A 27,738-nucleotide genomic window follows, 5' to 3' on the forward strand; every position below is an offset into this window, starting at 1 on the left:
CATCCATCCATCCCCCTATCTATCCATCCATCCATCCCCCTATCTATCCATCCATCCATCCCCCTATCTATCCATCCACCCATCCACCCCCTATCTATCCATCCACCCCCTATCTATCCATCCACCCCCTATCTATCCATCTATCCACCACCCTATCTATCCATCCATCCATCCCCCTATCTATCCATCCACCCCCTATCTATCCATCCATCTCCCTATCTATCCATCCATCCATCCCCCTATCTATCCATCTATCCACCACCCTATCTATCCATCCATCCATCCCCCTATCTATCCATCCACCCCCTATCTATCCATCCATCTCCCTATCTATCCATCCATCCATCCCCCTATCTATCCATCCATCCCCCTATCTATCCATCCATCCATCCATCCCCCCATCCATCCATCCATCCATCCATCCATCCATCCATCCCCCTATCCATCCATCCATCCATCCCCCTATCTATCCATCCACCCATCCCCCTATCTATCTATCCATCCATCCATCTATCCATCCATCCCCCTATCGATCCATCCATCCATCCATCCCCCTATCTATCCATCCATCCATCCCCCTATCTATCCATCCCCCTATCTATCCATCCATCCATCCCCCTATCTATCCATCCATCCATCCCCCTATCTATCCATCCCCCTATCTATCCATCCATCCATCCCCCTATCTATCCATCCCCCTATCTATCCATCCATCCATCCCCCTATCGATCCATCCATCCATCCATCCCCCTATCTATCCATCCATTCATCCCCCTATCTATCCATCCATCCATCCCCCTATCTATCCATCCATCCATCCCCCTATCTATCCATCCACCCATCCCCCTATCTATCCATCCATCCATCCCCCTATCTATCCATCCATCCATCCCCCTATCTATCCATCCATCCATCCCCCTATCTATCCATCCACCCATCCCCCTATCTATCCATCCATCCATCCCCCTATCTATCCATCCATCCCCCTATCGATCCATCCATCCATCCATCCCCCTATCTATCCATCCATTCATCCCCCTATCTATCCATCCATCCATCCCCCTATCTATCCATCCATCCATCCCCCTATCTATCCATCCACCCATCCCCCTATCTATCCATCCATTCATCCCCCTATCTATCCATCCATCCATCCCCCTATCTATCCATCCATCCATCCCCCTATCTATCCATCCACCCATCCCCCTATCTATCCATCCATCCATCCCCCTATCTATCCATCCATCCCCCTATCGATCCATCCATCCATTCATCCCCCTATCTATCCATCCATCCATCCCCCTATCCATCCATCCCCCTATCTATCCATCCCCCTATCCATCCATCCATCCCCCTATCTATCCATCCATCCATCCCCCCATCCATCCACCCCCTATTTATCCATCCATCCACCCATCCATCCATCCCCCTATCTATCCATCCATCCACCCCCTATTTATCCATCCATCCATCCACCCCCTATCCATCCATCCATCCCCCTATCTATTGATCCATCCATCCCCCTATCCATCCATCCCCCTATCCATCCATCCATCCATCCATCCATCCCCTATTTATCCATCCATCCATCCATCCACCCCCTATATATCCATCCATCCCCCTATCCATCCATCCATCCCCCTATCTATCTATCTATCCATCCATCCATCCATCCATCCCCCTATCTATCCATCCATCCATCCATCCCCCTATATTCTCCTATCTATCCATCTATCCATCCATTTCCCTAGCTATACATTTGTTGATCTGTACATCTATCTATTTATCTTGTACATCCCCCCCCCCCATATCCATCCATCTATTTGTGGATCTGTGAATCCGTACATCTACCCCCTATATATCCACCCATCCCCCATCTATCTATAAAGTCATCCATATCTCTCCCCGATCTATCTATCTATCTATCTATCTATCTATCTATCTATCTATCTATCTATCTATCTATCTATCTATCTATCTATCTATCTATCTATCTATCTCTCCATCCCCCTGTTCTTCCACCCATCCATTCACCCTTCCATCCATTCATCCATCCATCCATTTGTTGACCATACATCCCCTCCTATCTATCCCCCTGTTCTTCCATCCATCAATCCATCCATTCATTCTTTTGTCAATCCATCCATCAGTCCATCCCCCCTGTTTTTCCATCCATCAATTTGTCAATCCGTACATCCACCCACCTATCCATCCATCCAAGTCACAGAGTGAACCATGGGATTACCCTACACAGTGCCAGGCCCCCTCGCTATCATTGTTGGGTCATTTGTAGATTCGTTTTATATTTTAGGTCCAATGTGAGAAAATAAATGATCAGAACTCTGAAGGTCGTGGAGTATTGGGTGAATGCACAGCAATTGTGTCGTAAATGATCCTGCGGTGGAAGTGAATCAGTCTGAAGACCCCTCTTTACCCGTTCACCAAACTCTCATCCTCAGGGAATTAGCCTGACCCCAATATCTGGCCAATCGGCAGACCTATAATGCCCCCCCCATCCATCACACGTCCCAGGAACACTCACTTGTCTTCTTCAAATTCAACTTTTGTTCACATTCTCCTTTTGCTACGCCAAGGAGGTAGATCTGTTCCTCTTTGGTGATGACATCATCGGCATCCACCTGGAGGACAGAAGAGAGAACGTCAAACTTTAGTCAGGGGAACCGACTTTAAATAAAATCACATACAGCCAACTAGATAGAAATGTTTTCTGTAACAAAGATTGAAGATGTGCTCCAGAAAGGTCTATTCACAGATCTATACTGACCCCTATAGTGTACGAGGAAAAAAAAAATCCACTAATTGAAAGGTGCGCTAGACCAAAAGGATACAAAGAGTCCAAATTCACTTATTACTTTATACTAAAAACCATCCAATGTGTTTGTAAAATGTCCAACGTGTTTCAGGGGGATTACTATGCCAGAGTCACACCGCCGATTCACCATATCATACAACTGCTCCATCCTGAGGAAGCCATAGAAACGCGTCACCAATTACACGGAAAAGACGGCCTGCAAACTATCCTGAGATGTAATCAGAACATTGAGAAAACGTATGATAATTGGTTATTTTGTCCTGGCCCAAGATTACGAATGTTGTTTCTCCTATGTATGATTTTAGGGTACTGCACTTACACTATTGGACCTGTGAGGGTTCTCATATATATTTTAAAACTATTTGTGAATATATGATTTTATGGACAGCTGATTGACCTCATGGTACAAAATCCGATGTTGTAGAGCAGTGATCTCCAAACTGGATCCAGCCCTTTGCATGCTTTTATCCAGCCCTTGAAGCACTATTCCTTAAACCGACATCAAAGATGGGACACTATTCCTCCCACCGACACCAATGATGGGGCACTATTTCTCCCACTGACACCAATAATGGGGCACTATTCCTGCTACTGACACCAATGATGGGGCACCGTTCCTCCCACTGATACCAATGATGGGGCACTATTCCTCCCACTGACACCAATGATGGGACACTATTCCCCTCCTGATACCAATGATGGGGCACCGTTCCTCCCACTGACACCAATGATGGGGCACCATTCCTCCCACTGACACCAATGATGGGGTACTATTCCTTCTACTGACACCAATGATGGGGCACCATTCCTCCCACTGACACCAATGATGGGGTACTATTCCTTCTTTTGACACCAATGATGGGACACTATTCCTCCCACTGACACCAATGATGGGGCACCATTCCTCCCACTGACACCAATGATGGGGTACTATTCCTTCTACTGACACCAATGATGGGGCACCATTCCTCCCACTGACACCAATGATGGGGTACTATTCCTTCTACTGACACCAATGATGGGACACCATTCCTCCCACTGACACCAATGATGGGGCACTATTCCTCCCACTGACACCAATGATGGGGCACTGTTCCTCCCACTGACACCAATCATGGGACACTATTCCAGCCACTGATACCAATGATGGGGCACTATTCCCCCCCCACTGACACCAATGATGGGGCACTATTCCTCCCACTAGCACCAAAGATGGGACACTGTTACGCCCACAGACACCAGGACATTTCCTACCCCCCCCCCCCCCCACTGACCACAGTCTGGGACCCCCGAAAGTTTGAAGGACAGTAAACTGGCCATTTGTTTAGAAAGTTTGGGGACCCCTGTTGTAAAGCACTAGTAATGTTCCCCTACTTGGGGTTGGTACTGGGGATGTCCTTAGTTTTGGGTAGAGTGGGGGAAGGGTTAGAAATCCTTTTTCAGGTTGTTTTTCGGGGTTCTGCTTTAATCACCGTTCATACTTTCTCACTTTCTTTAGTTATAAAACAAATAAAAGCCGCTCGTAAAACCATTTTACTGGAAGATTATTTGACTGACGGCGCAGCTGACTCAATAGACTTGTAAAAAGCAGGACCGGTAAATTCTGTGGGCATGAACCATGAGCGCGCGGCGTGGATCTGAGGAATAAATAGATGGTTTTCCCTGTAGAGGACTTCTTCTTCACGGCAGAACGGCGTTCAGACATTTCCCTGAGATGAAGAGGAAGATGGTGACAGACAGCTCTTCCCCCGGGCCGAGTCTGAGAATACAAAGTGCAGAGTCTTCCTTTCACACTACAGAAGGGTGCATTACTTCCACACCACCCACCCCCGATATATCCTCCCCCCAGAGGGGGGCTCTTCTAATAACACTGCGCTCTGTACACCCCGATATATCCTCCCCCCGGGGGGGCTCATCTAATAACACTGCGCTCTGTACACCCCAATATATCCTCCTCCCGGGGGGCTCATCTAATAACACTGTGCTCTGTACACCCCGATATATCCTCCCCCCAGAGGGGGGCTCATCTAATAACACTGCGCTCTGTACACCCCGATATATCCTCCCCCCGGGGGGCTCATCTAATAACACTGCGCTCCGTACACCCCGATATATCCTCCCCCCGGGGGGGCTCTTCTAATAACACTGCGCTCTGTACACCCCGATATATCCTCCCCCCGGGGGGGCTCATCTAATAACACTGCGCTCTGTACACCCCAATATATCCTCCTCCCGGGGGGCTCATCTAATAACACTGCGCTTTGTACACCCCGATATATCCTCCCCCCGGGGGGCTCATCTAATAACACTGCGCTCTGTACACCCCGATATATCCTCCCCCCGGGGGGCTCATCTAATAACACTGCGCTCTGTACACCCCGATATATCCTCCCCCCGGGGGGGCTCATCTAATAACACTGTGCTCTGTACACCCCGATATATCCTCCCCCCGGGGGGCTCATCTAATAACACTGCGCACCGTACACCCCGATATATCCTCCCCCCGGGGGGGCTCATCTAATAACACTGTGCTCTGTACACCCCGATATATCCTCCCCCCGGGGGGCTCATCTAATAACACTGCGCACCGTACACCCCGATATATCCTCCCCCCGGGGGGGCTCATCTAATAACACTGCGCTCTGTACACCCCGATATATCCTCCCCGGGGGGCTCATCTAATAACACTGCGCTCCGTACACCCCGATATATCCTCCCTCCAGGGGGGGGGGGCTCATCTAATAACACTGCGCTCTGTACACCCCGATATATCCTCCCCCGGGAGGATCATCTAATAACACTGCGTTCTGTACACCCCGATATATCCTCCCCCCGGGGGGGCTCATCTAATAACACTGCGCTCTGTACACCCCGATATATCCTCCCCCCGGGGGGGCTCATCTAATAACACTGCGCTCTGTACACCCCGATATATCCTCCCCCCGGGGGGGGCTCATCTAATAACACTGCGCTCCGTACACCCCGATATATCCTCCCCCCGGGGGGGCTCATCTAATAACACTGCGCTCTGTACACCCCAATATATCCTCCCCTGGGGGGCTCATCTAATAACACCGCGCTCTGTACACCCCGATATATCCTCCCCCCCGGGGGGGCTCATCTAATAACACTGCGCTCTGTACACCCCAATATATCCTCCCCCGGGGGGGCTCATCTAATAACACTGCGCTCTGTACACCCCAATATATCCTCCCCTGGGGGGCTCATCTAATAACACTGCGCTCCATACACCCCAATATATCCTCCCCCCGGGAGGATCATCTAATAACACTGCGCTCTGTACACCCCGATATATCCTCCCCCCGGGGGGGCTCATCTAATAACACTGCGCTCTGTACACCCCGATATATCCTCCCCCGGGGGGGCTTATTTAATAACACTGCACTCTGTACACCCCGATATATCCTCCCCCCCGGCGGGGCTCATCTAATAACACTGCGCTCTGTACACCCCAATATATCCTCCCCCCGGGGGGGCTCATCTAATAACACTGCGCTCCGTACACCCCGATATATCCTCCCCCCGGGGGGGCTCATCTAATAACACTGCGCTCTGTACACCCCAATATATCCTCCCCTGGGGGGCTCATCTAATAACACCGCGCTCTGTACACCCCGATATATCCTCCCCCCGGGGGGGCTCATTTAATAACACTGTACTCTGTACACCCCGATATATCCTCCCCCCGGGGGGGCTCATCTAATAACACTGCGCTCTGTACACCCCGATATATCCTCCCCCGGGGGGGCTTATTTAATAACACTGCACTCTGTACACCCCGATATATCCTCCCCCCCGGCGAGGCTCATCTAATAACACTGCGCTCTGTACACCCCGATATAGCCTCCCCCCGGGGGGGGCTCATCTAATAACACTGCGCTCCATACACCCCAATATATCCTCCCCCGGGGGGGCTCATCTAATAACACTGCGCTCTGTACACCCCGATATATCCTCCCCCCGGGGGGCTCATCTAATAACACTGCGCTCTGTACACCCCGATATATCCTCCCCCCGGGGGGGGCTCATTTAATAACACTGCGCTCTGTACACCCCGATATATCCTCCCCCGGGGGGGCTCATCTAATAACACTGCGCTCTGTACACCCCGATATATCCTCCCCCCGGGGGGCTCATCTAATAACACTGCGCTCTGTACACCCCGATATATCCTCCCCCCGGGGGGGCTCATCTAATAACACTGCTCTCTGTACACCCCGATATATCCTCCCCCCAGGGGGGCTCATCTAATAACACTGCGCTCTGTACACCCCGATATATCCTCCCCCCAGGGGGGCTCATCTAATAACACTGTGCTCTGTACACCCCGATATATCCTCCCCCCGGGGGGGGGCTCATCTAATAACACTGCGCTCTGTACACCCCGATATATCCTCCTCCCGGGGGGGCTCATCTATTAGCACTGCACTCTGTGCACCTTTGTGTCTTTCCACTGACACCAACGATGGAGCACTATTCCTCCCACTGACACCAACGATGGGGCACTATTCCTCCCACTGACACCAATGATGGGGCACTATTTACTTACACTGACACCAAGACCAATTTTACTCTCACTGGCCACAGTCTGGCCCCCCTAAAGTTTGAAGGACAGTAAAGTGGCCCTGTTTAAAAAGTTTGAGGACCCCTGCATTAACATCCATTGCAACAATTATTTACTGGATACATCAATAACACGCTAACACTATGAATAAGGCTTCGGACGAAACATGTTAGCACGTTACTGCTGTAGCCTGCCATGTAGCCAATAAAGTATTATTGCAAGGGATGTATTATATGCAAGGTAGCTGCCTTTATTGTATAGGAGGAGGATTACTATATATATGTGGTAAACAGTACAATCGTCTACTACTGCTATAACATGTCATATACAGTGCCTTAAAAAAAGTATTCATACCCCTTGATATTTTCCACATGTTGTCATGTTACAACCAAAAATGTAAATGTATTTTATTGGGATTTTATGTGATAGACCAACACAAAGTGGCACATAATTGTGAAGTGGAAGGAAAATGATAAATGGTTTTCAACATTTTTTAGAAATAAATATGTGAAAATTGTGGGGGGTACATTTGTATGGCGCCCCCCGGAGTCAATACTTTGTAGAACCCCCTTTCTCTGCAATTACAGCTGCAAGTCTTTTTGGGGATGTCTCTATCAGCTTTGCACATCTAGAGAGGGACATTTTTGCCCATTCTTCTTCTTTGCAAAATATCTCAAGTTCTGTCAGATTGGATGGAGAGCGTCTGTGAACAGCAAATTTCAAGTCTTGCCACAGATTCTCGATGGGATTTAGGTCTGGACTGTGACTGGGCCATTCTAACACATGAATATGCTTTGATCTAAACCATTCCATTGTAGCTCTGGCTGGATGTTTAGGGTCCTTGTCCTGCTGGAAGGTGAACCTGCAAGACAGCTTGAGCGGAATTCCGCCGGAACTCTGTCGGAAAAAACTTCAGAGTTTATTCCGACGGCAAAACCGGTCGTGTGTACGCGGCATAACAGGTTTTCTTCTAAGATTGCCCTGTATTTGGCTCCATCCATCTTCCCATCAACTCTGACCAGCTTCCCTGTCCCTGCTGAAGAAAAGCATCCCCACAGCATGATGCTGCCACCACCATGTTTCACGGTGGGGATGATGTGTTCAGGGTGATGTGCAGTGTTAGTTTTTCCCCCACACATAGCGTTTTGCTTTTAGGCCAAAGAGTTTAATTTTGGTCTCATCTGATCAGATCACCTTCTTCCACATGTTTGCTGTGTCCCCCACATGGCTTCTCACAAACTACAAACAGGACTTCTTATGACTTTCTTTCACCAATGTCTTTCTTCTTGTCACTCTTCCATAAAGGGCAGATTTGTGGAGAACACGACTAATAGTTGTCCTGTGGACAGATTCTCCCACCTGAGCTGTGGATCTCTGCAGCTCCTCCAGAGTTACCATGGACCTCTTGGTTTCTTCTCTGATGAATGCTCTCCTTGCCCGGCCGGTCAGTTTAGGTGGACAGCCATGTCTTGGTAGGTTTGCAGTTGTGCCATACTCTTTCCATTTTCCGATGATGGATTGAACAGAGCTCCGTGAGATGTTCAAAGATTGGGAATCTTTTTATAACCTAACCCTGCTTTATACTTCTCCACAACTTTATCCCTGACCTGTCTGGTGTGTTCCTTGGCCTTCACGATGATGTTTGCTCACCAAGGTTCTCCAACAAACCTCTGAGGCCTTCGTAGAACAGCTGTATTTATACTGAGATTAAATTACACACAGGTGGACTCTATTTACTAATTAGATGACTTCTGAAGGCAATTGGTTCCACTAGATTTTAGTTAGGGGTATCAGAGTAAAGGGGGCTGAATACAAATGCCCCCCCCCCCACACTTTTCACATAATTATTTGTAAAAAAAAAAAATGAAAACCATTTATCATTTTCCTTCCACTTCACAATTATGTGACACTTTGTGTTGGTCTATCACATAAAATCCCAATAAAATACATTGACGCTTTTGGTTGTAACATGACAAAATGTGGAAAATTTCAAGGGGTATGAATACTTTTTCAAAGCACTGTAAAGACAGAAGGAGATGATATATAGAGGCAGCAGGGGAAGGGATGGGGAGGGAAGGGCAGGGGGGAAGGGAGCTGCTTCCTGATGGAGGTATTTATCCAGAAATTGTGAAATAATTGGCGCTGCGTTCCGGGAGAAATGAATGAAGCCGCTATCTGGGAATTGAAGGCGTTATTAGTCACATTTAATGGTAATGCTGAACAACGCATTTCATCAGCAGTCCCTGGAATCCCTCTACCCCCCCCCATCCCCCTCCCCCGGGGTCAATATGCAGCACCCCCCCCCTCCCCCGACGCGCGGAGATGACACCGGGTTAATTAGAACCTGTTTCTAATTCCCTTCATTTCCATCAGAGCGTAAGATCTAGACATGGGAGGGTTCACAGCCAGACACAGCGGTCCGGGAGTATTTCTAGTGGTAGATTACTATACAACGATCAGCCATAACATTATGACCACTGACAGGAGAAGTGAATCGCGTCGGTTATCTCCTTACAATGACATCTGAAAGTGGGTGGGATATATTGGGCAGCAAGTGAACATGTTGTCCCCGAAGTTGATGTGTTGGGAAAATGGAAAAGCGCGAGGATTTGAGCGACTTTGACAAGAGCCAAATATTATTGGCTGGACGATCGTGTCAGAGCGACTCTAAAGCTGCAGCTCTGCAGGCTCATTGATGGAGGTGTGTGTGTGGGGGGGGGGTTATCACTGATGTAGAATTTGAGGTCTGAGCATTTCAGGGAGGGAGAAGGGAATTGTACTTGGGAAACAAAGGAGGGGGATTAGATTTGTGGTAGGAGGGGGGATTGGACAGAGGTGTTTGGCAAGCAGTGGCAAGGCGATTTGTGCTAGTGGGGGGGAGGATTTTTGCTGAGGGGGGGAGGGGGTTTACAGGGGGGTTAGAATTTGTGCTAGGAAGGGAGGGATTTTTGCTGGGGGGGGGATTTGGGGAGGGGATAGCATTTTTGCTAGGAAGGCGGGAGGATTGTGCTGGGAGGGGGGATTTGGGGAGGGGATAAAATTTGCTAGGAGGAGGGAGGAGTTTTGCTGGAAGGGGGAATTTGGGGAGGGGACAGAATTTGAGCTAGGAAGGGGGGGATTTTTGCTGGGGGGGGATTTGGGGAGGGAATACAATTTGAGCTAGGAGAGGGAAGGATATTTTCTGGGAGGGGATAGCATTTTTGCTAGGAACGGGGGAGGATTTGTGCTGGTAGGGGGGGATTTGGGGAAGGGATAAAATTTGCTGGGGGGGGGGGAGTTCTGCTGGAAGGGGGGATTTGGGGAAGGGATAGAATTTGTAATGGAGGGGAGAGGATTTTTGCTGGGAGGGGAGATTTGGGAAGGAGATAGAATTTGAGCTAGAAGGGGGGATTTTTGCTGGGAGGGGGGGATTTGGGGAGGGGATAGAATTTGTGATGCTGGGGGGAGGATATTTTCTGGGAGGGGGGATTTGGGGAGGGGATAGAATTTTTGCTAGGAAGGGGGAAGCATTTTTTCTGTGAGGGGGATTTGGGGAGGGTATAGAATTTGTGATGCTGGAGGGAGGATATTTGCTGGGAGGGGGATTTGGAGAGGGGATAGCATTTGCGATGGAGGGGGGGAGGATTTTTCCTGGGAGGGGGATTTGGGGAGGGGATAGATTTTAAGCTAGGAGAGCAAAGGATATTTTCTGGGAGGGGGGATTTGGGGAGGGGATAGAATTTTTGCTAGGAAGGGGGAAGCATTTTTTCTGTGAGGGGGATTTGGGGAGGGTATAGAATTTGTGATGGAGGGGGGAGGATTTTTGCTGGGAGGGGGAATTTGGGAGGGGATAGAATTTGTGATAGAGGGGGGATTTGGGGAGGGGATAGAATTTGTGATGGGGGGAGGATTTTTGCTGGGAGGGGGGATTTGGGGAGGGGATAGAATTTGTGATGGGGGAGGATTTTTGCTGGGAGGGGGATTTGGAGAGAGGATAGCATTTGCGATGGAGGGGGGGAGGATTTTTCCTGGGAGGGGGATTTGGGGAGAGGATAGATTTTGAGCTAGGAGAGGAAAGGATATTTTCTGGGAGGGGGGATTTGGGGAGGGGATAGAATTTGTGATGGACAGGGGGAGGATTTTTGCTGGGAGGGGGGATTTGGGGAGGGGATAGAATTTGTGATGGGGGGAGGATTTTTGCTGGGAGGGGGGATTTGGGGAGGGGATAGAATTTGTGATGGACGGGGGGAGGATTTTTGCTGGGAGGGGGGATTTGGGGAGGGGATAGAATTTGTGATGGGGGGGATTTTTGCTGGGAGGGGGGAATTGAGGAGGGGATAGAATTTGTGCTAGAAGGGGGATGGGGGGGGCAGAATTTGATGTAGACTCCTAATGTCATTGCTGACAGTAAGCCCACATGGGCTGTTAAGGAATTCTAGGACTTATAGTTCATCTGGATGGGGCTGTTTTCCTGAAACAGTCCTGGAAGTCCCAGCGCTGCCCTGCGCCCGTCACCCGCAATGTGTCTTCTCTTTCCGGCATATCGGTGGAGTTTGTTGGTCTCTTTCCAGGGGAGATGATTGGTCTGGAGATGTCTGCGTTCATGAACTCCCCCCGGACCCCCCCCGCTATGGCATGTCACAGCTCATTTCTTACACCGCGTCCCCATTTATAGAATTACTCGGATTAAACTGATAAATGAAAACTTGTCCCTCTCTCTCCGCCACACAGATCGCCATCGCCGCCGCCGGGCCCGTCCACACATTCTACAGGAAGATTCTGACAGCGGCCGCCCTCCGCTATGGTAATTGTATCTCATGGAAGGAAAAAAAAAATCACAGAAATAATAAAAGATTATTAATAATGAAGACGACTCGCCGTCCTCCGATCCATCTCATTACCGTCACCGCCGCCCCTACAGAAGGTGCCAAATGAGTCTGAACAGCCAATCAGAGAACTCTACCATCGCACCCGCTTTCTGATGAGATAAGGGGTCTGCTAGCTATTGTATATTATATATATATATATATGTATTTATATTGTTTATTTAAATTGAATATTTGTATATTTTATTTGTCTATTTTATTGCATATTTGTATATTTTATGTGTATATTTTCTATGCATTTATAGTGTATATTTAGATTGAATTTTTGTATATTTTGTCTATTTTTGTATGTATTTATATTGTATATTTGTAGATTTTATAAGTATTTATATTGTGTATATGTAGATTTTATGTGTAGATTCTATATGTATTTATATTGCGTAGTTGTAGATTGTATGTGTATATTCTATATGCATTTATATTGTATATATGAATTGAATTTTTGTATATTTTATTTGTCTATGTTATATGTATTCATATTGTATATTTGTAGATTTTATGTGTAGATTTTATAAGTATTTATATTGTGTATATGTAGATTTTATGTGTATATTCTATATGTATTTATATTGCGTAGTTGTAGATTGTATGTGTATATTCTATATGTATTTATTTTGTATATTTAAATTGAATATTTGTACATTTTGTCTATTTTATATGTATTTATATTGTATATTTTATGTGTATATTGTATATGTATTTTTATTGTATATTTTATATGTATTTATATTGTGTATTTGTAGATTTTATGTGTATATTTTATATGTATTTATATTTTATACTGAAATTGAATATTTGTATAATTTGTTTATTTTAAATGTATTCATATTGTATATTTGCTCATTCTACAGGTATATGGGTTTATATTGTATATTTAATATGTGTTTATATTGTATATTTAAATTGAATATTTGTATATTTTATTTGTCAATTTTTTATATGTATTTATATTATATATTTGTATTTTTTATTATTATTTTATGTATCTGTACTGTATATTTATTTATTTATAAATTATCTTGCACACATCTTGCACTAAAATGGCTTCCTCTGATTTCACCGAACACTGTGAGCTTCTCACAATGTGCATTAGAAGCCGCAGCAAGTCAGACAGAGCCCCGCCCTCATTTCCTGGCTGGAGGACGTCCAGCATTATCTAGCCCTTGACTCCCCTGCCTACCTGTCCCTAGCCTGCCCCCCTTCCATCCACTGGAATTTAATTCTTTCAATCACGGAGGCTCAGAATCACATGTGGGTGTTACCCAGGGGCAGTCTGCATGCAGATACACTCCTCCACACTCACACCCACCCATCAAGCCATTTGATATTTGCATAGCCCCGCCCACTGCTTGCATCAGGACTAAGGGCTCTTGAGAGGAGGACTGAGGCCGGGGGGGGATGGGATGTGTTCAGGAAGCTCTGTACAGCACCCTGCCGGCAGCCATGATCTTCCTGCATTGCATAGAGAAGCACAGAGACCCGGTGATGACATCCTTGCCTAGCTCTCTCTTTGCAGTGAACCTGGTAATAAGGTAATATTAGGCTGCTATAGGTTCTGCGAGGTAGCCGGGAGCCTGACTAATGCTGATTGGAGTTTTTCTTTTTAAATGATACAATTACCCTTTAAATCACATGAACTCTTCATTGTCTCCCCCTCGTTGCTTTGTTACGGTGTACAGCTGGGACACACAAAACGATCGTCTTTTCATTAAACCTCTGTTCCTCGGGCCGGGTTAACGCTAAACAGACCCCATGGCAGAGGGCCATACACCGTTCCATCTCACTTCATTACCATACAGTGGAGCAGAAGACTAATCGCCATTTCCTTGTAATCCGTTACAGGCCTCTCGGAGCTCCGTAAATATGTTATAGAGCAATCTTCCCTCCGACACAGACGGGGGGGTCATACCTAGAACTCCCATCCAATTTACAATGAGAATATTGCTGGAAAACATGAGCATCCTGGTGAACCATGGCTGTCACTATGTGAGAAGGGGCCTCATAGCAAAATCAGTAAGGCCCCCCCCCACCTCTGCCACTTTACTCTTTATCTCTGTCGTGATACAAAATCATTTCTAAATAATTTGCATAGCAATTCACCCAGTGAAAGTGCAGGGGTGACTGGGAGAAAAAAAAAACGAATGTAAATAGGCTGTATCCTGAGCTGTTTGAATGTACTTGATATAAAACTGAAAATACCTCATTTGGCCACTAGATGGAGCTTCGCATTATAAGAAATGCCCTATGGTACTTTGGCTCCATCTAGTGGCCAAATGTGGAGCTGTTGGCCAACAGAGGACCAAGACATTTTGGACAATTTCACGGCAGGTTCCTCCACCTCAAACTCGCTCATCCATGTCTTCATGGACCTTGCTTTGGTGGGCAGTCCATGTTGGAACAGGAAGGGGCCGTCCCCAAACTGTTCCCACAAAGTTGGGAGCATGAAATTGTCTTGGTAGGCTGACACCTTAAGAGTTCCCTTAACTGGAATGAAGGGGCCAAGCCCAACCCCTGAAAAAAACACACATACCATAATCCCCCCTCCACCAAATGATTTGGACCACAAAGCAGGGTCCATAAAGACAAGGATGAGCGGGTTTGGAGTGGAGGAACTTGGCTTGGACTGGCCTGCAACCCGATAGAACACCTTTGGGATGAATTAGAGCGGAGGCTGTGAGCCAGGCCTTCTCCTCCATCAGTGCCCGACCTCACAAATGCTCTTCTGGAAGAATGGTCAAACATTCCCATAGACACACTCCTAAACCTTGTGGACGGCCTTCCCAGAAGAGGTGAAGCTGTTATAGCTGCAAAGGGCGGAGCCAACTCAATATTGAACCCTACGGACTAAGACTGGGATGCCATTAAAGTTCATGTGCGTGTAAAGGCAGGCGTCCCAATATTTTTGGTAATACAGTGTAGGTCTGTACAGTCCTGGGATTTACTACGAGCAGCAATGCTACAATGTTGCGTGTTTTGTCGCACATTCGGCTCCCTGATTCCAGAGTCGTTACACTGTCTCCATTGATGTGACCCCGCCCCCCCGGACGCCTTTCATCGCTCCCACCTGTCCTCAGCGTTGGGTGAAGCTCAGATTTTTTTGTTTTGTTTTCTCTCCAAATAAAAATGTTTGGATGCTGCATTCCGATGAGAAATCGCGTTTCGCCGTCATTGCTACGGAGTATCAATCCAAAGTCATCACAAAAATAAAAATTGCTGCAATTATACGGGCGGACCCAGGGAAAGGGGGGCGGAGGGGGTTTACACAGGAATCCTTTAAGGCAAATTCAAAGGAGCCTTTAATTTGGCGCGGAGGCGACGCAGCGCTGGAAATTCAGGTATGGGGGGAGGAGAGGGGACTGGGTCAGGAGGAACCACATGTCTGTGCATGGACTGTGTCTTGTTGTCTTGAACAGAACAAAGTTCAATCCAAACTGAAAAGGTTAAAATTTTAAGATAAGGGTTGAGGAGGAACCCTCTGCACAACCCTATCTGTGTAATAAACACCAAAAACAAACAAACATAAGGTCCTCCTTGGTAGTCTTGAGGTCTTATCCCTCCAGGGTTCCTCAGCTCTGAAAGAAAAAAGGGTCTTCGATCGTGTAATACCATTAAAAAAATGAAGATCTTTATTAAAACCAAAAAAACATATCACACTCACAAAAAAAGCGCACTAAATGAGACGTACAACACTTAAATAACACAAAACACACGCAAAATGGGCGTAGTTCATAGTGCAGCTCAGACTCTCACATCACCATCTCAGCATAATTCTGCCACAACTTCCTGGTAGGCGTGATGAGGTCTCCAGGCTCCACTGTGACGCGTTTCGTCACAGTCATTTAGGATAGCTATGGGTAGCAATCCTACAGAACTATGGTAAACCGGCACCTGCGTGATTGTACTGTATATCTGGTGATTGGTTTGTGTCACCTCTGATGTCCCTTTGTGATAACTATCTGCTGTGTTTTGTTTCCATGACGTAGAATGGTGGGCAAGTCATCTGAAAAACTTTGCCAGGTTTTATAAGCCCCCCACCAGGGGTCTCCATGCTGAATTGTAACGATGGAATGGAACCTGATAACACTCTGCCCCATGGAAGGGACTCTATATATCACAATATTCTAATTACATAGCGGACAATATCCGTGGAACATTGACTTTCCTCTACAAGGACAGGATGCCGCGGTATCGACAGGAACAATCCAAACTTCACAAACAGGAAAATGCCAGAACACCTCCATTATTCATATAAATATTATGGTCTTCGGAGGGTTTAGCGGCTACTCTGGTCTGCGGCATCACCGGACAAACAAGGACATATGAGGGTGAACGAGGGACACCAATATGATAATGGTATGGTAATACTGACCAATGAACACAGAGGTCACCACTTATGGGCTGACCTCTAGTCAAATGCCAACTAGATCCACTGGGATAGTAATTTATTTCCTGATGTGGTTCCTCGGGGGGATAGGAGGGGTATGGGGCCCAGTGACATTGGTGTTCTGGTTAGGGTAGTGGTATGCGCTATCGTAGCCAAATAAATGTGGCCTGTCCACTGATCTGAAGAAAATATCATCCTTGAGGGATCTGGGACAGATCACTGAGCCTAGGAAGAGTTCCAAAGAACCCCTTTACTAGTTTACTACTTCCAAAGGACCCTTGTACTAGTTCTCCACTTTTCCAAAAGACCTCTATATTGGTTCACAATGGGCCTACTATCCAAACAGGTATCTTTAAGGCTGGGTTCACATAAACAGTGGGTAAAATAAGTATTTAACACGTTTCTAAGTAAATATTTTCCTAAAGGTGCTACTGACATGAAATTTTCACCACATGTTGGCAACAACCCATGCAACCCATACATACAAAGACGCCAAAACAAATGAGTTCAGAAATTCTGACCTCAACCCGATAGAACACCTTTGGGATGAATTAGAGCGCAGACTGCGAGCCAGGTCTTCTCGTCCAACATCAGTGCCTGACCTCCCAAATGCTCTTCTGGAAGAATGGTCAAACATTCCCATAGACACCCTCCTAAACCTTGTGGACAGCCTTCCCAGAAGAGTTGAAGCTGCTATAGCTGCAAAGCAGTGGCAGCTGGTGAAGTTTTAGGATGGGGGGGGTGCCAGACCCCGCCCTTCACTTTTGACCACTCCCACTTCTCATAAGCCCCACCCCTATAGAATCCACCTACTCCGTCCCCTGTATTTCACTTGCTTACACCCATAGTGTCAGGAGTATACAGCTCAGCATCACAGTACAGAATATACAGCCCCGGAATCAAAGGACAGAGTATATAGCTCCGCAATCACAGTACAGAGTATACAGCCCAAGAATCACAGGACAGAGTATACATCCCCAGAATCACAGGACAGAGTATACATCCCCAGAATCACAGGACAGAGTATACATCCACAGAATCACAGGACAGAGTATACAGCCCCAGAATCACAGTACAGAGTATAAAGCCCCAGAATCACAGGACAGAGTATACAGCTCAGCATCACAGGACAGAGTATACAGCCCCAGAATCACAGGACAGAGTATACAGCTCAGCATCACAGGACAGAGTATACAGCCCCAGAATCACAGGACAGAGTATACAGCCCCAGAATCACAGGACAGAGTATATAGCCCCAGAATCACAGGACAGAGTATATAGCTCAGCCTCACAGATCATGGGTAGATAGCTCAGCATTACAAATTGGTGTACAGTCGTGCTCAAAAGTTTGCATACCCTGGCAATTGTGAAATTTTGGCATTAATATTGAAAATATGACTGATCGTGCCAAAAAAAAATTCTTTTATTTAAGGATAACGATCACATGAAGCCATTTATTATCACATAGTTTTTTGGATCCTTTTAAATTTATAATAATAACAGAAATCACCCAAATGGCCCTGATAAAAAGTTTACACACCCTGGAATGTTTGGCCTTGGTTTAGACACAGAAGGTGGCACACACAGGTTAAAATGACAATTAAAGGTTAATTTCCCTCATTTGTGGCTTTTTAAATCACAATTAGTGTCTGTGTATAAATAGTCAATGAGTTTGTTAGCTCTCACATGGATGCACTAAGCAGGCTAGACACTGAGCCATGAGGAGGTAGAAAAGAACAGTCAAAAGACCTGCATAACAAGGTAATGAAACTTTACAAAGATGGAAAAGGATATAAAAAAGATATCCAAAGCCTTGAATATGCAGGTCAGTACTGTTCACTCACTTATTAAGAAGTGGAAGATTAGGGGCTCTTTTGATACCAAGCCAAGGTAAGGTAGACCAAGAAAGATTGCAGCCACAACTGCCACAGGAACTTTTTGGGATACATGGAATGTTTGGCCTTGGTGCAGACACAGAAGGTGGCACACGTGTGTTACAATGGCCAAGTCCAGACCTAAATCCCATTGAGAATCTGTGGAAAGACCTGAACTGAAAAGACGCTCTCCATCCAATCTGACAGAGCTTGAGATATTTTGCAAAGAAGAATGAGCAAAAATGTCCTCTCTAGATGTGCAAAGCTGGTAGAGACATCCCCAAAAAGACTTGTAGAGAAAGGGGGTTCTACAAAGTATTGACTCGGGGGGGGGGGGGGTTATACAAATGCCCCCCCCCACACTTTTCACATATTTGTAAAAAATGTTGAAAACCATTTATCATTTTCCTTCCACTTCACAATTATGAGCCACTTTGTGTTGGTCTATCACATAAAATCCCAATAAAATGCATTTACATTTTTGTTTGTAACTTGACAAAATGTGGACAATTTCAAGGGGGTATGAATACTTTTTCAAGGCACTGTATATATTATAAAAACACATGTTGGACAATTTCCATAAAGTCCCATTACAGACGGTGTAGCCCTCCATGTATTGGATTAGGGGTGTAATCTGTCTCATCCCGGTCCTCGGAGCGGATTGGAAGGCGGATTTATTTCATTGCTACTTTAGAAGAAAAGAATTCCCATAAAACTTCTGTGGATCAGTTTCTGAATTCTGCGGAGGCGCCGGGATCATCTCACAGGTGACAAATCTGTTAACAATATGGAGTCACTTTTATCTGTCTGTGTCGGGTGGATAAAAGTATCTGCAGAGAGGATTCAGGACTGCAACTAACAAAAGTTATTATTGGGATGTGTGCAGACATACAACGATTAATAACCAGCAATCTGGGCGCTTATAATGCATATCAGGCAAACACTACAGCTGTGCTAAAATTAGGAAAGCACTTAGTTTATCGAAGAAAGTTTGCCAAAAAAAAAAATATATATATATACACAGTTGTGCTCATAATTTTACACACCCTGGCAGAATTTCTGATTTCTTGGCCATTTTTCAGAGAATATGAATGATAATACAAAAACTTTTCTTTCACTCATGGTTAGTGTTTGGCTGAAGCCATTTATTATCAATCAACTGTGTTTACTCTTTTTAAATCATAATCGCAACAGAAACTACCCAAATGACCCTGATCAAAAGTTTACATACCCTGGTGATTTTGGCCTGATAACATGCACACAGGTTGACACAAAAGGGTTTGAATGGCTTTTAAAGGGAACCATCCTCACCTGTGATCTGTATGCTTGTAATTAGTGTGTGTGTATAAAAGGTTAATGAGTTTCGGGACTCCTGACAGAACCCTTACATCTTTCAGCCAGTGCTGCACTGACGTTTCTGGATTCTGAGTCATGGGGAAAGCAAAAGAATTGTCAAAGGATCTGCGGGGAAAAGGTAGTTGAACTGTAAAAAAAACAGGAAAGGGATATAAAAAGATATCCAAGGAATTGAGAATGCCAATCAGCAGTGTTCAAACTCTAATCAAGAAGTGGAAAATGAGGGGTTCTGTTGAAACCAAACCACGGTCAGGTAGACCAACTAAAATTTCAGCCACAACTGCAAGGAAAATTGTTCGGGATGCAAAGAAAAACCCACAAATAACTTCAGTTAAAATACAGGACTCTCTGAAAACATGTGGTGTGGCTGTTTCAAGATGGACAATAAGGAGGCACTTGAAGAAAGATGGGCTGCATGGTCGAGTCACCAGAAGAAAACCATTACTACACAAATGTCACAAAGTATCCCGCTTACAATACGCCAAACAGCACAGAGACAAGCCTCAAACCTTCTGCCACAAAGTCATTTGGAGTGATGAGACCAAAATTGAGCTTTTTGGCCACAACCATAAACACTACATTTGGAGAGGAATCAACAAGGCTTATGATGAAAGGTTCACCATTCCTACTGTGAAACACGGAGGTGAATTGCTGATATTTTGGGGATGTGTGAGCTACAAAGGCACAGGATAATTTGGTCAAAATTGATGCCAAGATGAATGCAGAATGTTATCAAAAAATACTGGAGGAACATTTGCATTCATCATGTGAGGTATCGCCGCGATCGTTAGAGCGAGAGCAATAATTCTAGCCCTAGACCTCCTCTGTCGCCATTCCACGAACGGACGCAATTTTGAAGCATGACATGTTGGGTATCAATTTACTCGGCATAACAGTGTCTTTCACAGTATAAAAAAAAATTGGGCTAACTTCACTGTTGTCTTATTTTTTAATTAAAAAAATGTATTTTTCCAAAAAGAGTGCGCTTGTAAGACCGCTGCGCAAATATGGTGTAACAGAATGTATTGCAACGACCGCCATTTTATTCTCTAGGGTGTTAGAAAAAAATATATAATGTTTGGGGTTCTAAGTAATTTTCTAGCAAAAAAAAACAACCTGTTTTTGACTTGTAAACACCAAATCTCAAAAAGAGGCTCAGTCTTTAAGTGGTTAAGAATAAAACTCACCAGATACTGTTGCCATTCACTCTCGTGTCTGCCAAATATTTCCTTATTAGATGTTATTGAAGAGATGCTTGTACGCGCCAATCTCCATCCAGATTAATAAAGACACTCTCCACATGTGGGTATAGAAATTGAGACAGATCCTCCAATAGTGTAAAAGCACCTTAAGGTAATCGGTCTGTTAAAAGTAATGCACTTACACCATAAAAGATTCAAAATCTCCTTGTTAAAATTCCAAGCATGCCAGGTGACTCAGTGTTGCGATCTCCTCATAGCTTCCTTCGTACACGTGGAGTCACCGTGCCGTCTCAGCGTTGCCGTGTAGCCACCCCTGACCGGTTTCGTCACTACGGACTTTGTCACAGGGGGTGGCGACATGGCACGGCAACGAAGCTTAAGTGTCAACCTCCTCATCACTTTAACGCATAGTGAGCAAATTTGGTGGACTTTAAAGTCAATGGACATGGACCACAGCAATATTGTCCATCTGTCCAATTAACCCGCCTTCTGCCAGTTAAAATATAAATGATAAAATATTCACAACCGGCTAGGTGGTTAACAGCAGCATGCACATTACTGTGTCTCCCCATACTCCACCAATATGAGGCTGCACGATGCCCACCATCCACCCGCAATCATGGGCATGAGAGCCAAAACGGGGATCTGTGTGTGTAAAAGCACCAATCCCAGTTCGGTCAGGAGAGGAGAGACAGATCGTCTGTTACTAATGCTTAGGAACAGCGATCGGTCTCCTCCTCCAGTGAGTCTCATCCCCCCACAGTTAGAAACACCTTGCTAGGGAACACATTTAACCCCTTGATCGCCCCCTAGTTTCAACCTCTTCCTTGCCACCAGTGACATTTATACAGCACTGATCGCTGTAAAAATGCCACTGGTCCCAAAAATGTGTCAAAAGTGTCTGATCTGTCCTCCGCAATGCCTCAGTCGCATATGACAGCACCTACAGAAACCTTATAAGTTAAAAAAAATATAAATAAATAAAAACATAAAAACAAAAAAAAACCAAAAATGAAATAAAATGTATTTCTATTTGTATTTCTACCTCTTAGTAACCCTTAATTAACTATAATCAGTCCTTATTAACTCCTTCCTCCCCTTCCCTTATCAGCTAATATTTTTCTGCTGATTTTTTTATTATTATTATTATTAAAATTTAACGATGAATTATTACATAGTATTTACTATGTCATTCATATGTAGCTTTGTTGTGCATATGCCAGCACTTACAGTAACCTTTCAATTCAAATGACACTTGCAGACAGGCTGCATGTGTCAATTAATAAATACATAGTAACAGCATTATTACATTGTATTTACTATTTCATTCATGTTGTAGCTTAAAGGTGTGACCTTCTATTTTACATATGACAGCACTTTCAGAAACCTTACAATTAAAAAAATAAAATAAAATAAAATAAATTATTTGAATTTAACCTTAATTAACTCTAATCAGCCCTTATTAACTTTTCCCTCCCCTTCCCTCATTAGCAAATATTATTTTGTTGATTTACTTTTTATTGCATTTTTTTTTTAAGCATTAACATTTGTTTAATTTTCATGCATTTTGATATTTTAGTCTGCATGTGTCACTGAGCAAATACAGTGTAACAATGTATTATTACATTGTATTTACTATTTTATTGTATTTCCTATTTCATATGTACCTCAATGGCAAGACCTTTTACCTACATAGCAGCAGTTATAGTAACCTTACAGTTAAATTTAAAAAAGTATTTCTATTTAACCTCTCAGTAACTCTTAATTAACTATAAATAACCCTTAATAACCTCTTCCTCCCCTTCACTCATTACTAATATTTTTCTGTTGAATTTTTTTTTTTTTATTTAAATTTTTTTTTTTTTGCATTAACATTTGTTTCATTTTCATACATTTTGTTTGTTATTTTACCTAAAAGGAAAATGTACAAAACTTAAAAAAATTGCCTTTATTTTCCATTTGCAAATTACCGTTTTGTACGAGAAACATAATTTTAGTGTCATTTTAAACTGAACGATTTCTTTTAGCATTAACATTTGTTTCATTTTCATACTTTTGTTTTTTGTTATTTTGCCTAAAGAGAAAACGTACAAAACTTTGAAAAAAAAAACGCTTTTTTTTTTTTTTTTTTTTTTTTTTACATTTGCCAATAACAGTTTTGTACTAAAAACATCATTTTAGTGTAATTTTAAATTGAACAAATTATAGCATACAATGAATACTTTTACTGCCAAACTACTTTACTTGTCCAAAGAATAAGGAAAAAAAAAAACTTGGCAAAAACAAAAAAAAAAAAGATTCTTTTTTAAATTGTCTTTTTTGTCTATGGCTTACATAGAAAATACTTTTTTTTTTACAAGACAATATTGTCAGGAGAAAGCCTAGTTTACTTTAAAAAAAAAAAAAAAAAAAAGTATCTTTTAGTTTGTTATGCTAAATAATGATAAGGTTATCACCGAATAAACAGGTCCATAGTGGTTGTAAAAATTGCGTGGGGGGTCCATAAGGGGTGTTCCAATGAAATGGGTAATACGCCGATAGGGATCTATAAAGGATTTCTGGAATTTGAAGATTCTGAGATCATTTTTCTGCTCTAAACATAAAAAAAACAAAAAACAAAAAACAAAAAAAACCCCAAAACCCCAGGCTTTTAGGGATGTTGGTCTCTCCTGGAGCCATGTAATAACACAGTCATTATGGATTTCCTAAAATCATATGTTCTCCGCTCAGCTCTCTCTACATTACAGACGAGGGATAATTTCATGTTTGTTCCCGCACTTCACACTACAGAAAACACGAAGGAACACAAATGGGGAACGTCCTGAGGACACCTACATGGATTAGAGGAAAGGAGGGAGACGTTTTGTTCTATCAGACTTACAGGGACTTCGGTCTACAGTTCCGAAATTCAAAGAGAAATGCAGAATTTTAACAAGAAACTCTGTTTGGGGTAAATCTTATTAGTAGGAAGTACAACCTGCCTATGTAATGAGCAAACAATCTCAACTTTGTAGAAGAGCTGAAAACATGAAATAATGGGGGGGGGGGAGGGAATCTCATCATTGTGGGAGGGGCAGAGACACAAACGGCTTCTGAGAGATGTCAACATTGTGGGAGGGGCAGAGACACAAACTACTGTGGGGAAATCTCCCCATTGTGGGAGGGGCAGAGACACAAACTACTGTGGGGAAATCTCACCATTGTGGGAGGGGCAGAGACACAAACTACTAAAGGGAAAGCTCACCATTGTGGGAGGGGCAGAGACACAAACTACAGCAGGAAATCTCATCATTGTGGGAGGGGCAGAGACACAAACTACTACAGGAAATCTCACCATTGTGGGAGGGGCAGACACACAAACTACTGCAGAAATCTCCTCATTGTGGGAGGGGCAGAGACACAAACTACTGAAGGGAAAGATCACCATTGTGGGAGGGGCAGAGACACAAACTTCTGCAGGGAAATCTCCCCATTGTGGTCAGGGCAGAGACACAAACTACTGCAGAAATCTCCCCATTGTGGGAGGGGCAGAGACACAAACTACTGCAGAAATCTCCCCATTGTGGGAGGGGCAGAGACACAAACTACTGAAGGGAAAGATCACCATTGTGGGAGGGGCAGAGACACAAACTTCTGCAGGGAAATCTCCCCATTGTGGTCAGGGCAGAGACACAAACTACTGCAGAAATCTCCCCATTGTGGGAGGGGCAGAGACACAAACTACTGCAGAAATCTCCCCATTGTGGGAGGGGCAGAGACACAAACTACTGCAGAAATCTCCCCATTGTGGGAGGGGCAGAGACACAAACTACTGCAGGGAAATCTCCCCATTGTGGGAGGGGCAGAGATACAACCTACTGCAGAAATCTCCCCATTGTGGGAGGGGCAGAGACACAAACTACTGCAGGGAAATCTCACCATTGTGGGAGGGGCAGAGACACAAACTACTGTGGGGAAATCTCACCATTGTGGGAGGGGCAGAGACACAAACTACTGCAGGGAAATCTCACCATTATGGATAATTAAATCTATAGAGAGAAATTATAAAATATGAGTTGGTTTGACCCTTGGATTCCATCAGTGGAATTTAGGTTATTTAAAAATATTTTTATTTCTTTGAGTGTTTTTTTTTTTTTAATTTCCCACCCTCTGGGTTCTGTGTTTGAGGAATCCCGAAACATTTAAAATTAACTGCAGTATGTTCAGAATGGGGCTAGCCGGGAGAATCTACGCTCACTCGGGATTCTAGTTAGCGACTCAATCTAGATTCCGTAAAACCAATTTTGCAAGGTTTCGCTCCTTCTCAGTGCGAGGGGTAATTATGCTAATGCTTTGTGCTCTTTCCATGGTGCTGGCCGCTCTCCCAGCCACTAAAGCAAAGTCCAAATCTCTACGGAGCCTACGTATTCATTCTTGTTTATGGGATTCATGTTTTTTAGTTTTTTTCATAAACAACACTGTGCATTTTGTCAAACTTCCCTGGCACGCCGTCAAAGCCAGGGAAGAAAGCAAACAAGGGTTTCAAGCATGGCGTCCGCTCTGCCCACCGATACAACGACCGGAGTCAGAGGCGAATGTTCAGATGCATTGAAGCGTCCTCTCCAGAGACATGGAGCGTGGCTAATTAGGTGCCTGGGCTATGTCAATTAAGCTGCAATTAAAGTGGCGTGTTTGGCGAACAGGTTGGAGGAATATGAATTGGCCGTCCTGTACATGGGGGGGGGAGGATGGCGAGTCATTGACATTCCATTTAAGTGGAGGTCATTCCAGGATGGGATCCCATGGGGAACAACATGGCAATTTTCAAGGTTGTTCCTATTCATGGACAATCGTTGGCATTTTCGAGGCATATGTTCCCCATGTCAGAGGTTGGTAATAGAGGCTACAACTTTAATAGGGAAGGAGCATTACCTACGTTAAAGGCAATGACTTTGCTAAATCATTGAGTATCGTAAACAATTACACCATACATGTTTTTCTCCAATGGAGCACTTCTCAGTCCAGGTTTACTGATAGTGACAATGGTGGACCATACCAGTGATGAAATGGGATACCATGGGGAAGAAAGTGGCAATTTTATTTTACAAAAGGCTCATGGCAATTCTCAAGGTTGTCCACCATGGTGACAACGGTGGACTATATCAGTAATGGGATCCCATGGGGAAGAACATGGTAATTTTCAAAGTTGTTTCTATTCATGGACAATCGTTGGCATTTTCAAGGCATACTGTATGTTCTCTAGCCAGAGGTTGTTAATAGAGGCTACAGCTTTGACAGGGAAGGAGCATTACCTAACTCAATGACATTTATTTTGCTAATGCACTGAGTATCATTAGCAGTGACACCATACGAATCCTCCACCGATGGAGCTTTTCTCCAGCCAGGTTTACTGATGGTGACAATGATAGACCATACCAGTGATGAAATTAGTTTTCATTGGGAAGAACATGGCAATTTTCAAGGTGGTTCCTATTCATGGACAATCATTGGAATGTTCGAAGTATAGCTCCCTAGTCAGAGGTTGGTAATAGAGGCTACAGCTTTGACAGGGAAGGAGCATTACCTAAGTTGATGACATTTACTTTGCTAAAGCGCTGAGTATCATAAACAATGACACTATACAAGTCCTCAACCGATGGAGCACTTCCAGGTTTACTGATTGTGACAATGGTAGACCATACCAGTGATGAAATGGGTTCCAATGGGGAAGAACATGGCAGTTTTCAAGGTTGTTCCTATTCATGGACAATTGTTGGCATTTTCGAGGGAAATATGTTCCCTAGTCAGAAGTTGGTAATAGAGGCTGCAGCTTTGAGAGGGAAGGAGCATTACCTAATGCAATGGCAATGACTTTGCTAAAGCATTGAGTATCAGAAGCAATTATACCATACTTGTCCTTCACCAATAGAGCACTTCTCAGGCCAGGTTTACTGATGGTGACAGTGGCAGACCATACCAGTGATGAAATGGAATCCCGGGGGGGAAGAACATGGCAATTTTCAAGGTTTTCCAGCATGGTGACAATGGTGGACTATATCAACAATGGGATCCCATGGGGAAGAACATGGCAATTTTCAAGGATGTTCCTATTCATGGACAATCATTGGCATTTGCAAGGCATATGTTCCCTAGTCGGATGTTGGTAATAGAGGCTATAGCTTTGACAGGGAAGGAGCATTACCTAAGTTAATGGCATTTACTTTGCTAAAGCGTTGAGCATCATAAACAATGGCACCATACAAGTCCTCCACCAATGGAGCTTTTCCAGGTTTACTGATGGTGACAGTGGTGGATCATACCAGTGATGAAATGGGATCTCAAGGGGAAGAACATGGCAGTTTTTAAGGTTGTCCAGCATAGTGACAATGGTGGACTATATCAGCAATGGGGTCCCATGGGAAAGAACATGGCAATTCTCAAGTTTGTTCCTATTTATGGACAATCGTTGGCATTTTTGAGGCATATGTTCCCTAGTCAGAGGTTGGTAATAGAGGCTACAGCTTTGACAGGGAAGGGGCATTATCTAGGTTAATGGCATTTGCTTTGCCAAAGAGCTGAGTATCATAACCAATGACACAATACAAGTCCTCCACTGATGGAGGACCTCCAGGTTTACTGATGGGGACAATGGTGGACAAT

General features: G+C 44.5%; 1 protein-coding gene across 1 annotated transcript in view; it reads right to left on the minus strand.

The window, feature by feature from the left end:
* Nucleotides 1–27,738, minus strand: part of PTH1R (parathyroid hormone 1 receptor) — a 438,047-nt gene that overhangs the window by 216,351 nt on the left and 193,958 nt on the right. Inside the window, exon 2 of the mRNA XM_073632443.1 lies at nucleotides 2,543–2,639. Within this exon, the coding sequence (XP_073488544.1) occupies nucleotides 2,543–2,639 (97 nt within the window). The remainder of the gene's footprint in view (nucleotides 1–2,542; nucleotides 2,640–27,738) is intronic.

This window comes from Aquarana catesbeiana, linkage group LG05 (genome assembly GCF_042186555.1).
Source record: "Aquarana catesbeiana isolate 2022-GZ linkage group LG05, ASM4218655v1, whole genome shotgun sequence".
Classification (NCBI taxonomy): Eukaryota; Metazoa; Chordata; class Amphibia; order Anura; family Ranidae; genus Aquarana; species Aquarana catesbeiana.